General features: G+C 42.4%; 1 protein-coding gene across 1 annotated transcript in view; it reads left to right on the top strand.

Moving 5' to 3' along the window:
* The first annotated feature begins 7,151 nt into the window (after positions 1-7,151).
* The window catches only part of LOC113568886 (NACHT, LRR and PYD domains-containing protein 12-like), a 12,919-nt gene continuing 4,771 nt past the window's right edge, over positions 7,152-15,299 (top strand). Inside the window, exons 1-4 of the mRNA XM_035521416.1 lie at positions 7,152-7,178; positions 12,967-13,024; positions 13,160-13,364; positions 13,521-15,297. Of these exons, the coding sequence (XP_035377309.1) occupies positions 13,328-13,364; positions 13,521-15,297 (1,814 nt within the window). The 5' untranslated portion in view covers positions 7,152-7,178; positions 12,967-13,024; positions 13,160-13,327. The remainder of the gene's footprint in view (positions 7,179-12,966; positions 13,025-13,159; positions 13,365-13,520; positions 15,298-15,299) is intronic.

Below are 15,299 nucleotides of genomic sequence, written 5' to 3'. Positions count from 1 at the left end.
TTGGTTTCTGTCTGGTTTCTGCTGCTTCTTCCCCTTTACCAGACCCTGAACTTGATTTACTTTGCAGGCACACTAGAAACATCACTCTTTGTTTTTTTAAAGAACAGATTAATAAATAAATCTCCATTGGTCACAGATCCATGGCAGTGGTACAATACAATTTTGTCTCATTAAATGCTCTCACTAGAAGGCAAATAACCGATTCCCACACTGTGTTATCAAAATGACAACAATGCAAGCCTTCACATGTGTGTAAGTGCATGGATTTTAATTTTTTTTCATTTGAACATAGTTTCTAAACCTTATATATCCTTGATTTCAAGTTTATATTTATTTTCACTTGATGAAAGTGTGAAGGAGGAAATCTGGGACCCTTTCTGTCTTGCATCACTTTACAAATCTCTCGAAAGTTAAATGATCTTATTGTTGTTTTTGAATTTATAGTATTAGTGCTTGTGTATGGTGTTTGAGGTTTTTTTTTTTTTTTAATAGATGAAGATATCCTATTCTACAGTACAGTGTTTGAGTTTTTAAGACTAATATCTCCTACTGTAGTGTGTGCTTACTGATCTCCTGGAAGGTATTTCACAAAGTAGGATTTCTTGGTTTACCAGATAAGCCCAGAGCATAGCCTGTCCTATAGTAGAAGATCTGAGAAACATTCATGTAGGACAGTCGTCACCTTTGGGATTAAGTTATTTGGCTAACTGAGAAATCCTGCTTTGTGAAATACCCCCGTTCTAGTGTATAGATGTGTTTATTGAGGTTGTTTATAGACTAATAGCGCTCATTCTAGTGTATCAGTTTCATTTAAGCGGCTCAGTCGCCAAAGCTGGACGCCAGACTGGTCTTTGGCACTCTCAGACCAGGGTTAACGTCACAGTGCACCACTGGCTGTGTTCTCAATTGCTACGACTCGCACACCGATTGGGCTCCAAATCAGTATGTCGTGTGCCGTATACGATCAAAATAAACATTTTCCAGTACACGAAAGCTACCCGGATGATGTACGACTTCCGCCAAATATTCCAGTACATGACCAGAGCTATGTTCGAACATAGTATTAAATACAATTAATTAAGCACATCTCATTTAACTGTTTAAACAATTGCAAAAAAAGTGGAAAAAAAACCAGCTCCATTAACAGCTCCATTACGTTTAACAGCTCCATTATGTGAAACGTGGAATTTATTTAGGAGAGAAACAGTGAGTATCCGAATCCGAACTCATTGAAGAATTATACGAATAAACTGTACAAAGAACAGTTTAGTATGATTATATCGATAAAGAGTAAGCTGAAGGGCTGAAGACAGAAGTGGTGAAGGCTATTATATAATATTGAGAAATCATGTGTATCAGGTAAACTGAAGTTGTGGTGTTTCTAATTTGGCTTGTTTCCTCGTATTAGATGGCCACTGACGATGTATGCGCTCCCAATTACAGAAGTAGAGAACCTGGAGAGGATTAAAGCTAAGCAAGCGGATATGGGTGCGTGTTTTGTAAGCAGTGTGTTATAGAAGGAGAGAAGGGTGCTGGAGCTACGGCTGACGAGTTTAGTTGTGCTAGAATATTGTATTACCGCGGTCAAGCTATCCGCACTTTAGCGATACACAGAACAGTCATCCGCACTTTTACTAAATTTATAAGTACATGATATAGTTTACTTGATTAAAGTGAGCAAGTGTTGTAATTAAATACATTTAAAAACAGGTAATATTGGCTAATAAAAAAACAAAAAACAAAAAAACAACCTACTTGCATATGGTATGAGGTGTGCTGTACGTCGCTACACCGTGCGCGAGGGACACGCTCACTGCACGTTCCCGAGTGTTAACCGCTGCTCTGCTGCGTCCAAGCGCTATTTGCCTTTTCAAATTAAAAATCGAAATGTATTTATATAGCGCTTTTTACAACAGATGTTGTCACAAAGCAGCTTTACAAATGTCCGAGTCCGAGCCCCCAATGAGCAAGACAAGGGTGGCAGTGGCAAGGAAAAACTCCCTAGAGCATGAGGAAGAAACCTGGAGAGGAGCCAAGACTCAAAGGGGGGTCACCACAATAATAACAATGTTAAGAGAAAAATTAATAAATAAATAATAAAATAAAATACAAAAAGCAATAAATGTCTACTCTGATTTTCTAGAGGTCCTAGTGTTGTCCTGATGGTGTGCACGTGTCCGAAACCCATCCCACAAGAGAACGTCCATCAAGGGCAAAGGAGAAGCAATTAGCTGGGGTGGAGGTGTGGTGGGCTACAGCAGGGGAAATTGGGGGTGGTGGGAGTAGCTATGGCAGCTGAGACGAGCTGAGGCTCAGTAACATCATGACATCAGGGGTAGGTGTACCTCGGCACAAAGAGAGACTAGATTATTAGGCATCTACAGGTATGAGGGTGTGTAAATTAGGGAACTATAATGTGCAAAGATGGACTGGCAGATCTAGCTACGGCAGCACAGCTAACAGGAAAGAGCCAGAAGGAAACACAGGCATGAGGGCACCCTGGAACATCAGCAGTCCACCACTATCTGTCAACAAACCTGAGTGACAAAAGAGAGGTGAAGTGACAGCATCATAACATCCCGGTTTACCAGAACTCTCAATGCCCACAGACCCCCATATCTACACGTTTACCTAAGATGGGAAGCAGTTAATAAAACACCTGACAATTCTTTGTTGATGTGACCTACCTTTCCTCCCTTCTGTCCATTTATTTATTTAAACACGAGGCCTGTGTTTAAAGGCAAAGTAGTTAATTGTGCATTGTAGAGCCTCCCTATTTCATAAGTGGCTCAAACATTGCAGGAAACATCAGATTATCATTATATGTGTGTCTGTAAATTTCTGTGTTGATGTGACATGCTGTTCCTGACTTTTGCCTATTTAGGAATGAAAACACTAGGCTTACAATTATAAGCAAAATAGTTAATTCTGCTAACCCTGCCCTTTTTTTTAGAATGGTAGTGTAAATATATATTTCCATTTTGGCCAAAAGTGATACTGGTACCCATTTGATTAATGTGTTGCAGTCACATACAGTAAAAAAACAACAACATTTTTTGATAATTATTTAGTTTCAGACTCTAAAGATTATTTCAAGACATGATTTGATATGATTGAATGAAAATCCTAGGACTAGTTTGAAAAGTGCAAATTTGATACAATTACTGAATGTGACAGAATGAAACATTTTGAAAAGCACTTGCAATTGCAAATTTGTTATGACTACTTCAAGGAATCATTTGAATCCAGTTGTATATTCCTAAGTGAAAATATGTAACGATATACTTGATTTCTGAGAGGGTAACTAGACCTGGAACGTGGGGAGAAACTACTTGGAACAAGAGAGCTCAAGCAGGATATAGCAAAAACAATAACCAACAACCATGACATGCAGAAACAAGGTTTAAATAGGACCACAATTAGGAACAAACTAGGGACAGCTGGAGATAAAGGGGAGGAGACAGAAAACCATGGAAACAGATGAAAGCTGGAAAACACAGAACTGATCAGGAAGCCAGGGAAACAGGAGACACTTGTCCGTGGGTATGACAAGGGTATTCAAGTTCAAGTTCGGTTTATTTGTCACATACATAGTCATACACAGTATAACAGTATAACATATACAATATATGTATATTATGTTTATATACACAATGTACAATGTATATATGGATATGTATATATGTATGTACACAATGTACAGTTCCATCTTGCAACTGAACATATTTACAGTTACATGTGACATGGTGGTGGTGGTCCCCACAGTTTATCAGTTTCCCTGATTCAGGGCCCAAATGGCCTGTGGGAAGAAGCTCCTCTTCAGTCTCTCTGTATTGGTCTTCAGGGAGCGAAAGCGCTTCCCTGACCTCAACAGAGAGAAGAGCCTATTGTTGGGATGGGTGGGGTGCTTCACAACCCTCCTGGCCTTAGTTTGGCACCGCTTGTAATAGATGGTCTGCAGGTCAGGAAGTTCCGTATGAGTGATGTGCTCTGCTGAACCCACCACCCTTTGAAGTGCTCGTCTGTCCTGCTTGGTGCTGTTCCCAAACCAGACTGTGATGTTCCCCGTGAGGATGCTCTCGATAGTGCAGATGTATAGCTTCCGCAGTACCTTGGAGGGCAGGCTGAAGTCTCTTACGTGTCTGAGGTGGCGTTGACAAGCCTTCTTTGCCAGGGAGTTGGTATGGCGGGACCAGGACAGGTCCTGTGAGATGTTAACTCCAAGGTACCTGAAACTATCTACTCTCTCCACCGTGGTTCCATTGATCCTCACAGGTTGGTAGTGCCACTCCTGCTTCTTGCTGCAATCCATGATCAGCTCCTTTGTCTTGCTGACGTTTAGGAGGAGATTATTTTCCTGGCACCAGTTTTCCAGGTGTTTAATCTCCTCCAGGTAGGCCCTCTCATCATTGTCCGAGATCAGGCCCATGATGACGGTATCATCAGCAAACTTGACAATGACAATGGAGCTGGAAGTGGCTGTGCAGTTCAAGGTGTACAGTGAGTAGAGCAGGGGGCTTAGGACACAACCCTGAGGAGCTCCAGTGCTGAGCGTGAGGGTGGATGAGATACAGTTACCCACCTGTACTGATTGTGGTCTGTCTGTTAGGAAGTTGGAGATCCAGTCGCACAGGGATGTATGCAGTCCTAGATCCTCCAACTTAGTAGTGAGTAGGGAGGGGATGATAGTGTTAAATGCTGAACTGTAGTCGACAAACAACATTTTAACATAATTACCCCTCCCTTTGTCCAGGTGGGTCAGTGTGGTGTGGAGCAGATGTGCACTTGCATCATCAGTGGAGCGGTTGTGGCAGTATGCAAACTGCAATGGGTCCATGGAGACTGGCAGTGAAGATGTGATGAAGTCTCTGACTAGCTTTTCAAAGCACTTCATCACAACTGATGTGAGGGCAACAGGGCAGTAGTAATTGAGGCCGGAGGGTCGAGGTTTCTTCGGGACGGGGACGATGGTGGATCGCTTGAACCCAGATGGGACGATACTGAGCGTCAGGGAGAGATCGAAGATGTCGGTGAATACCAGGGCTAGCTGGTCTGCGCAGGCTTTGAGGACTCTCCTGCAGATAGCATCTGGTCGCACTGCCTTCCTGGAATTCACCCTTTTAAACACTCCTCACGTCACTCTCCGTGATGATGAGAGGGTGCTGTTCTATGGTGGTCTCTGCACATGTGCCGTTGGCTGTGCCGATAGCACCATTAGCATTGTTAGCGTAAGCGCTGTTAGCATTAGCACTGCTAGATGTAGCCTCGAAGCGAGCGAAGAATGTGTTCAGCTCGTTCGCCAGAGACTCGTCCGCACTCATCAGTCTGGAGGGTGGGCTCCTGTAGTCGGTGATCGTCCGTAGTCCCTGCCACAGGGATCTAGAGCCGCTCTGCTGGAACTGTGTCTCTAGTTTCTTCCCGTAGCGCCGCTTCGCCTCCCTCACCGCCCTGCGCACTCCGTATGCCGCAGACTTGTACTCGTCCATGTTCCCGCTGATGATCCCTGCGTTGTAGGCAGCAGTGCGAGAGAGCCTCGCGAATGGTTTTGTCCTTCTGGCTTCTGGTTGGGGAAACTTCTTGACGGTGGTTCTTGGAATCGTGTCGTCCACCAGTTTCCCAATAAACCCCACTACTGCCTCCGTAAACTCGCTGACATCATCAGTGCTGCGCCGGAACATGTCCCAGTCTGCGTCATCCAGAGCGTCCTACAGAGCAGCTGCCGATTGGTCTGTCCAGCGCGCGACCGCCCTCTGAACCGGAGCTTCCCGTTTCAGCCGTTGTTTATATTTTGGTAGGAGGAAGATGGCGGCGTGGTCCGACTTACCAAACGGTGGATGCGCTAGTGTCTTGTAACTGTCCTTGTATGGGGTGTAGCAGTGGTCTAGTGTCCTATTTCCCCTGGTGGGGAAGGTTACGTGCTGGTAAAGGTTGGGCACTGCACGCTTGAGGTTAGCGCTGTTGAAATCCCCAACCACAATAAGTGCAGCATCCTGGTGTTGTGCCTAAAACTGTGTCAGAGCCTCATGAAGTTCACACAGTGCAGTGTCCATGTTGGCCTGAGGTGGGATGTACACGTTGTTGATGACCGAAGTGAACTCCCGAGGAACGTATAAATGACGAAACTTGAGGGCGAGCAGCTCCAGGTTGGGTGAACAGGAGCGGGCGAGAATAACAACATTGGCATTGTTGCACCAGCTGTTGTTTACCATCACACACACTCCACCGCCTCTCGACTTCCCCTAATCTGCCGTCCTGTCCATACGGTGAACCGAGAAGAACTCGGCCGGCTGGATGGCTGGGTTCAGCCACGGCTCGGTGAAGCAGAAGAGGTTGCAGTCCCGAATGTCCCTTTGGAACTTTATCCTGGCCCAGAGGTCGTCGAGCTTGTTATCCAGAGACTGGACATTGGCCTGCAGGATGCTGGGTAAGGGAGCTCGGTGTGCCCGAGCCCTCAGCCTGTTCCTGATGCCGGCTCGCTTCCCTCGAGGCCTTTTCCTTGCATCGCGTCCTTTGTTTTCCTTCAGGATCTCCGTCGGCCATCTTGGGTCTGGGGTTAGAGACGGCTTGAGGCGAGTGCTATATAGATTAAGATAAATAAGAGCGTCTCTGCTGTATGAGATACGCGTCGTGGTGTAGAGAGAAGGGCTGCTGAGAAATCAGGGGTAGCGGGAAGAGCGAAAAGAGCGAAAAAAGTGCCAGGTGTGGACAGAGCAGTCGTGACGGCAGCCAACCTCACCGGCACCATCTGTGTGTGCACTTCACCGAATAGTGCACTGTTAAGGCACCATTTTACTGTTAAACCACACACAGAATAGGCATCACACATATACTAATAACCTGTGTGTGTGTGTGTGTGTGTGTGTGTGTGTGTGTGTGTGTGTGTGTGAAAATCTAAGTAAACGTCTGCTCAGAACAGCTGTACTGTAGAAGCTGCATGACAAACAAAATTCTCCTGCAGCCAAAATCCACTGGTAATTTACTGTCACTGTTCTACGCTATTCTGTGTTATTTAAATACAGTTCTATACTGTAGCTCTGATTTCTCTCCCCCGCAGGAGGTTGGATAAAGTGTTGTGACTGGTCACGGCTGTCCAGCCCCGGTTTAACGCGAAAGTGAAACTCAATTTTTGTGCTCCATTTTTTGAAGTGGAATGTAAATATCTTTAGAAAAGAAAGCCGGTGAGTATCTGAATCTGAGCTGTCAATCAAGAATTATATGAACCTGTACTACTCAAAGAAAAACCTCTTAAGTTTAATATTAACAGAATATATGTTACTGTCTGAAAACGTAAAGCTTTTCGGCGACATTTTGTTGCACTACACGAATACAGCAACAGAACGGAGGTCGTCTGATTCAGAATAACCAAACTAAAGTCGTTCTAGGCTCATCTAAGAAATTGTTCCGAATCAAGATGTTTACATGAACTGTATAAAAAGTACTAATAAACGCACTGTATACTTCATATATTTCTATGTCGTCCTCTACGCAGAAACAAACTGCGCAAATAGAACAGGCGTCGTACTGCAGGAAGTGTCACAAACGTCTCGGACTGTGAGCCAGTAGATCTAACAGTAAGTGTTTAGGTGTCCAACTAGATGTAGACTAGTTGTTTTATCAGGCTAAGACCGTGCTGTTTACACGATCATGTCGTAATTAGACTGACAGTGTGAGGTTAGTATTGTACCAATAGTGTGCATGTCAGTGTAACCAAAGAAGTAATATTTATAATATTTATTAGTAATATTATTAAGTGATATTTCGACAGTTTCTTTGTATGACAGTGATTGAGTTAGTCTGTGACCCACTATGCACTTACAGAACACATTTTTCCTGCCTGTCTTCTTTTCCACTTTGGACTGATACTGTTCACTACACCCACGTTTTTGAGTTTGTTTTAGTGCTGTAAGATTACGGTTTAAACTTTATGCATTATTTGCTCATTTTAGTAAACTGTATTTTGTACTTATAAAGTTAGTAAAGGTGCCTGTCTACACCAAAGCTCTTCAAAAACATGAATGACTCTGTTTCTCTTTTGAGAAAATTAAGCGAGAAAATACTGTAATGTCTCGCTTATAGGCGCATTCCGAGCTAAAGCGTGAATGTCTTGGTCGTGCTTCGTTAAAGCGCGTGAATGTCTTGGTCGTGATTGATTAAAGCGCGTGAATGTCTTTTTCGTGATTGATTAAAGCGCGTGAATGTCTTGATCGTGATTGATTAAAGCGCGTGAATGTCTTGGTCGTGATTGATTAAAGCGCGTGAATGTCTTGATCGTGATTGATTAAAGCGCGTGAATGTCTTGATCGTGATTGATTAAAGCGCGTGAATGTCTTGGTCGTGATTGATTAAAGCGCGTGAATGTCTTGATCGTGATTGATTAAAGCGCCTGAATGTTTTGGTCGTGATTGATTAAAGCGCGTGAATGTCTTGGTCGTGACTCGTTAATCGGAGATCTTGGCTGCAGTTCGGACTGTGAACCAGTAGATCTGACAGAACGTGTTTACACGTCCAACTCGGCTACGTGTTTTGAACTGGCTAAGACAGTGATTTTATACGATCGTGTGTGAGTTAAAGTAACAGTGTCAGACTAGTATTGTACCAACGGTGCGCATGTAAATGTAGATAATAATTTATGAAATTCTGCGCTGTTTATTTGTGTGACTGATTTTGAGTTGGTCTGTGACCCGGTGTGCAATTATTATAAAAACACACCTTTACTGCCCTCTTTTCAAGTTTAGCCAGGGCTTTAGCCTGGTAGTGATCTTGACACTAACCTCTCTGTGCTCACATGAGGATGTTTACATTTACATTTATAACATTTAGCAGACAATCTTATCCAGAGCGACTTACAAAAGTGCTTTATTTATGTCACTTCTGTAACAGTGAGACTGTAAATCTTACATGCTTCATAAACATACTTGCAGTGCATAGTTATTTACTTGGTATATATGAACAAATGTATATTTATTGCATTTAGTAGATGCCCTTAACCACACAGATCTCTTTAAAGTGCTTTTGTAGTCCATTCAGAAAACCCTTGGATCGTACGAGTAGCTAACAATCTTAAATAATCCTGATCTCAGATACTGCCAGAAACATTCGTCTCTGCTGAGACTGAGACACAATACACAATACGGATGAAACATAAGTATAAATTTCAGAAAGTTTAAGACCAGCTGTGTTGCTGCATTCTGGATCAGCTGTAAGGGCCTAGAGACACACATGGAGGAAGCAGCCAGGAGTGAGTTACAGTCACCCAGTCTCAAAGTAATGAGGGACTGGAGGAGCTACCTGGGTGTCCTCTTTAGAGAGAAACAGTCAAATCCTCAAGTTGTTGTAAAGAATAAACCTGTAAGTGTGATACATGGGAGACACACACACACACACACACACACACACACACACACACACACACACACACACACACACACACACACACACACACACACAATGTCACAAACATAGGGAGGTGTCTATGAGGAGAGGTGTGTGCTGGAACAGTGCAGTTACAGATGTGTAAAAATAGTTATAGTTTATTAAAATATTAATTTTCAGCCTCTTTTACGGCACAGTCCAATTCAGTTTCATAGCACAGGTGTACGTTTACCAAGAGTACAAAACACATCTGTACATTTACCAATATTTCCCCAAAGTTTACCTTCTTTGTTTAAAAACACTGCCAGGTATTCTGAAGCTGACTGTATACTGTATTCAGTATGTATTGTAATAATAAAATAATAATACGTTTAATTTATATAGTGCATTTCTTAAATTCAAGGTTGCTTTAAAATAGCAATACACATGGAAAGACACATTAATTAACACATTTAGCTCATTCATTTATCAACTATTAACAGAATAAAGGTGATTAAAATGTTGAGATAAGAGATATGTATTAAGTTGATATTTTAAAGTAGAAAGTGAAGACCAGAGATGGAGAAATTGTGGCAATGTGTTCTATAGTTTTGGGGCCTTGACACCAAAAGAGCTGCCACTACATAGACCAGTCTGATCTTGGGGATGGAGAGACAACCTACATCAGAAGACTTAAGTGTACGGGTGGGGCAGTATGGATGTAGAAGTTCAGCTAAGTAGGGAGGTGCAAGACCATGCAGAGCTTTGAATGTAAGCAAGAGGAGTTTATACTGAATGCGTTGAGGGACAGGGAGCCAGTGTAACTGATGTAGAATCAGGGTGTTGTGGGCTGACATTTTTTAACATGTAAGAGAATTCTGGGATGTCAATGAAGAGAGAATTGCAGTAATCAAGATGGGATGTGATGAAAGTATGAACCAGCGTTTCAGGTCCTTGTCTGGAGAGCTTGGGCCTAATCTAGTGATACTGTGAATGTGAAAAAAAAGACATTTATAACCAGTGACATGATGTGGGGTTCAAAGGAGAATGAGGAGTACACCAACGTTCCAAACTGCAGTTGAGGGTTTGACCAAGACCTATCCACACTGAGTTTAAAATAGATCATTTGGCCATTGTGGATTTAGAACCAATAAGTAAAGTTTTATTTTGTAAGATTTAATTTTGGTAAGTTTATGTTCATCCACTGTTTGAGATCTTTGATACAAGAGAGTAAATCAGGAGGTGATAAGGTGGTGTTAGTTTTGGTTCTAATATAAATCTGAGTGTCATCGGCATAACAGTGGAAACAAAGACTATGCCTGTGGATAATCTGACCAAGGGCTAACATAGATTAAATAGCAGAGGACCAGGGACCGATCCCTAGAGAACATCTTGAGTAACGGTAACAGTGTGTGATTTGTGTTTACCAAGTGTGACAAAATGTGATCTATTAGAGATATAGAAGCTAAACCATTCAAGAACTGTATTAGTAATCCCAATGTGAGAGGCAGCCGATAAGTATGTTATGGTTTAATTGTGTCAAACACAGCACTTCTATCTAGAAGATCTAGAAGGAGGAGAACACACAGGGCACCAGAGTCAGTAGAGAGAAGGAGATCATTGAAAACATGTAACAGGGCTCTCTCAGTGTTGTACATAATACTTAAATCAGATTGGAAAGGTTCAAATAGATCCTGAATATTTAAGAAAGATTGTAGTTGAGAGGCTGGAACCCTGATTAGACAGGGGCGACTGGAAATGGGCCAGTAATTATCAAGTAGTGCAGCATTTAGTCCTGTTTTATAAAGAATGGCAGTTAAAGCTGAGGTTTTGAGCGCTGTAGGAACAGAATCTGAAGTAAGGGAAGCATTAATGAGGAGACATGGGAGAAATAGCAGAAGAACACTTAAGAAGAGGAGTGGGGGCAGGATCAAGCTGTAGGTAGATGAGCTGGATTTAGCTACAGTAGTAATGCTATTACTGAACATTACTGAGCTCCTCTTTTAATGACTGGACACAAAGAAACTCTTGATTACAGTTTATCAGGCTTTGCCAGAAATGCAGCAAAAATGTTTAGAGTCAGTGGATCAGTGTGTGTTTACATGTGCACATAGTCTGGCTAATATTATCCTGGACCACATGTTTTTATCAGGCTAATCTTAGGTCAACTAAGACACTATGTCACACTATAACATTCAGACTGTAATATTAACATGATCATATCTAAGTAAGACAGTTGTAAACTAATATAAGATCATGGGTGCACATGTAAACATGGATAGTGAGGGGTTAACACTGCTGCACTGTAGTAGTTGATTTAATCTTCTTATTCCTAGTATTATTCCTAGAAATACAAAAATCTTGGTGTTATCTTTGATCCAGATCTCCAATTTGATCAGCAAATCCATTCTGTTATTAGGAATAATGTTTACCAGTTCAGAGAAATTTCCCAAAATCACATTATCTGTTTAAGCTCAGGAACAAGTCATCCATGCTTTTATTTTATAAAGATGAACTCACTGGCACCTTGGAAGCTTTTTCTTTTTTTTTTTTTTTCTCCTCACATAGACTGTAACTTCCTGTGCCTGGGCATAAACAGGAACTCACACGTGTGCAGATTGTACTGCAGCTGCTCAAATGCTCACTTTTGTTTGTTTTTAAAATATTACATGAACCATCATCGATCATCAGTGTGCTCTTCTAGGTCTCAAAAGCTGCTGTTGGATGTTCCAACATCTTGACTAAAGCTGAAGTGTAACTGTGTCTTTTCAGCTGCAACACTCAGGCTGTGGAACAGTTTTCCTCTGAATATCAATTCTGTTCCCTCTTGTCCAGACTTCAAATGCGTCTCTTTACTCTGGCATTTTGATTTCTCTTGCCATGTTTGTTTATTTTCTATGGCACTTTTCCTTTTGTTTTACATTTCACAGGTTCTTTTGTAAGATTTTTTTCCCTAACTTTGCACAGCACTTTGATGAATGCTGTTGTGGTAAATGTAGTTACAATTAATCTTGTAACGGAGCCGTTTGTCTTTATTACTTTCCCATGTCGTCCTTTGTTTATTGTTGTATCTGTGTGTTGTCCTTCTCCCTGCTCCTCCCACCATTCCTGCCACTCCCCAGCCTAACTCCACCCACCATTCCTGCCACTCCCCAGCCTAACTCCTCCCACCATTCCTGCCACTCCCCAGACTAACTCCTCCCACCATTCCTGCCACTCCCCAGCCTAACTCCACCCACCATTCCTGCCACTTGTCCTTAGTCTCTGTGTCATTCTCTTGCCTGATTCCTCCATGTATATACTGCTCCTGTTCCTGTGTTCTTCGTATTCTTCTTTGTGGATTGTTGTCTTCTTGTGGTTCAGTGTGTTTAGCACATTTGCTTTACTTTCACTTTCTATTAAATGTCTTTTTGAGTTTCTACACTCACACCTGCATCCTGATCCTTTCTGCTGCCGCACACCAGGCAGCATCACAGATCTGTTATGAAATGCAGAAACACAAGTGTTGATAATATATAATCTTGTATAATATCTACTTGTCTGTACAATCATGTGTTGTGCAGGTATGAATGTGCTACATATTCCTCCATAAAAGTCTGTTGTGTTTGTCCACAGTGTACAAAGAGAAAAAGCAGAACTCACCTACAGAAAACAATTGGAGTCCATATTCAAGGTATGTAAGTGTGGGGGTGATTTCTAGTATATTTGGGTTTTAGGATGTAACAGAAGTAATAAGATTACTTTTTCCATTCTCTCTGTAACATGGTGGTGTTTTTCTGATTGTCTGTTGCTGTTTATTCCTAACCAGGAGCTGGAGCACAAAGTCATTTCTCTGGTGAAGAAGGAGCTGAAGAAGTTTAAGAAGCTGCTGAGTCCAGATTACCCAGCATGCTCTGAGAGAGAGGTGGAGGATGAGGAGGATCAGAGCAGTGTCATAGAGCGAGCGCTGAAGATCACACTGCACGTCCTGGGGAACATGAACCAGACAGACCTCGCTAACATGCTACATACCAGTAAGAGCTCTGTCATGGCTTTATGATGGCAGTATCACTTTAACTAAATCTTGTCCTTTGTGTTTGGGCAAATTGTTTTACTTACTTTTTTAAAAAGACTATTGCGTTTGACAACATAAAGTAAAATATTTGTCATCATGTTCTTCTGTTTATTAGAGCTGGTCTCTGAATATCAGCAAAATCTCAAAAACAAACAGATGGAAAAATATAAAGGAATTAATGAAGGAATCTCTCAGCATGGAAGCTCAACCCTTCTGAATGAAATCTACACAGAGCTCTACATCACAGAGGGAGGGAGTGGAGAGGTCAGTAATGAACATGAGGTGAGACAGATTAAGACAGCATCCAGAAAACCAGCAACACAGGAGACACCCATCAAATGCAACGACCTCTTTAAAGACAAATCCATCAGAAGTGTGTTGACTATAGGAGTGGCTGGAATTGGGAAAACTGTCTCTGTGCAGAAGTTCATTCTGGACTGGGCTGAAGGAAGAGCAAATCAGGATGTCATCTTCGTATTTCCACTTCCTTTTAGGGAGCTGAATTTGATGATGGAGAAAAGGTTCAGTCTGATGAATCTGCTTCATGACTTTTTCCCAGAAACAAAACAACTACAATTAATAGACTGTGATGTTTACAAAGTCATTTTCATCTTTGATGGTCTGGATGAGTGTCGACTTCCTCTAGATTTCCAGAACAATGAGAACTTGTGGGATGTAACAGAGTCGACCTCAGTGGATGTGCTGCTGACAAACCTCATCAAGGGGAATCTGCTTCCCTCTGCTCTCCTCTGGATAACCTCTCAACCAGCAGCAGCCAATCAGATCCCTTTTGAATGTGTTGATCAGGTAACAGAGGTACGAGGGTTCAATGACCCTCAGAAAGAGGAATACTTCAGGAAGAGGATCATTGATCAGAGCCTGGCCAATAGAATCATCACACACATGAAGTCATCAAGAAGCCTCTACATCATGTGTCACATTCCAGTCTTCTGTTGGATTACAGCCACGGTTCTAGAGAGAATGTTGGGTGAAGCAGAGAGTGAAGAGATCCCCAAGACTCTGACTCAGATGTTCACACAGTTCCTGATCTTTCAGATCAAACACAAGGACAAAAAGTACCATGGAAACATTGACACAGATCCTCAACAGACTAAAAATACAATTCTGGCACTGGGAAAACTGGCTTTCCAACAGCTGGAAAAGGGTAACCTGATCTTCTATGAGGAAGACCTGAGAGAGTGTGGCATTGATGTCAAAGACGTGTCAGTGTACTCAGGAGTGTGTACCCAAATCTTCAGAGAGGAGTATTGGCTGCACCTGGGGAAGGTGTTCAGCTTTGTTCATCTGAGCGCTCAGGCGTTTCTGGCTGCTTTATATGCATTTATCTCATTCATCTCCAACAACAGAAATGAGCTGGAACAGCAGAGCACTGCAGTCCTACATGACTTCAAAAGATCAACCATGTCTGACTTCCTTATGAATGCAGTGGACAAGGCCTTACAGAGTGAGAACGAACATCTGGACCTTTTCCTCCACTTCCTTCTGGGTCTCTCACTGGAGTCCAATCAGACTCTCTTACAAGGTCTACTGACACAGACAGGAAGCGGCTCTCACAGCAAAGAGGAAACAGTCAAGTACATCAAAGAGAAGATCAGGGAGAATCCCTCTCCAGAGAAATCCATCAATCTGTTCCACTGCCTGAATGAACTGAAGGATCATTCTCTAGTACAAGAAGTCCAAACATACCTGAGCAGAGGAGGTGACCGTCATCTCTTTGGAGCCAGACTCTCTCCTGCTCAGTGGTCAGCTCTGGTGTTTATGATGCTGAACTCAGAAGAGGAGCTGGATGAATTTGACGTGTGGAAATATGACCCATCTGAGGAATGTCTACTGAGACTGCTGCCAGTGGTCACAGCATCCAGAAAAGCTCTGT

Source organism: Electrophorus electricus, chromosome 22 (assembly GCF_013358815.1).
Source record: "Electrophorus electricus isolate fEleEle1 chromosome 22, fEleEle1.pri, whole genome shotgun sequence".
Taxonomy (NCBI): domain Eukaryota; kingdom Metazoa; phylum Chordata; class Actinopteri; order Gymnotiformes; family Gymnotidae; genus Electrophorus; species Electrophorus electricus.
This window is presented reverse-complemented; position numbering and strand designations above follow the sequence as displayed.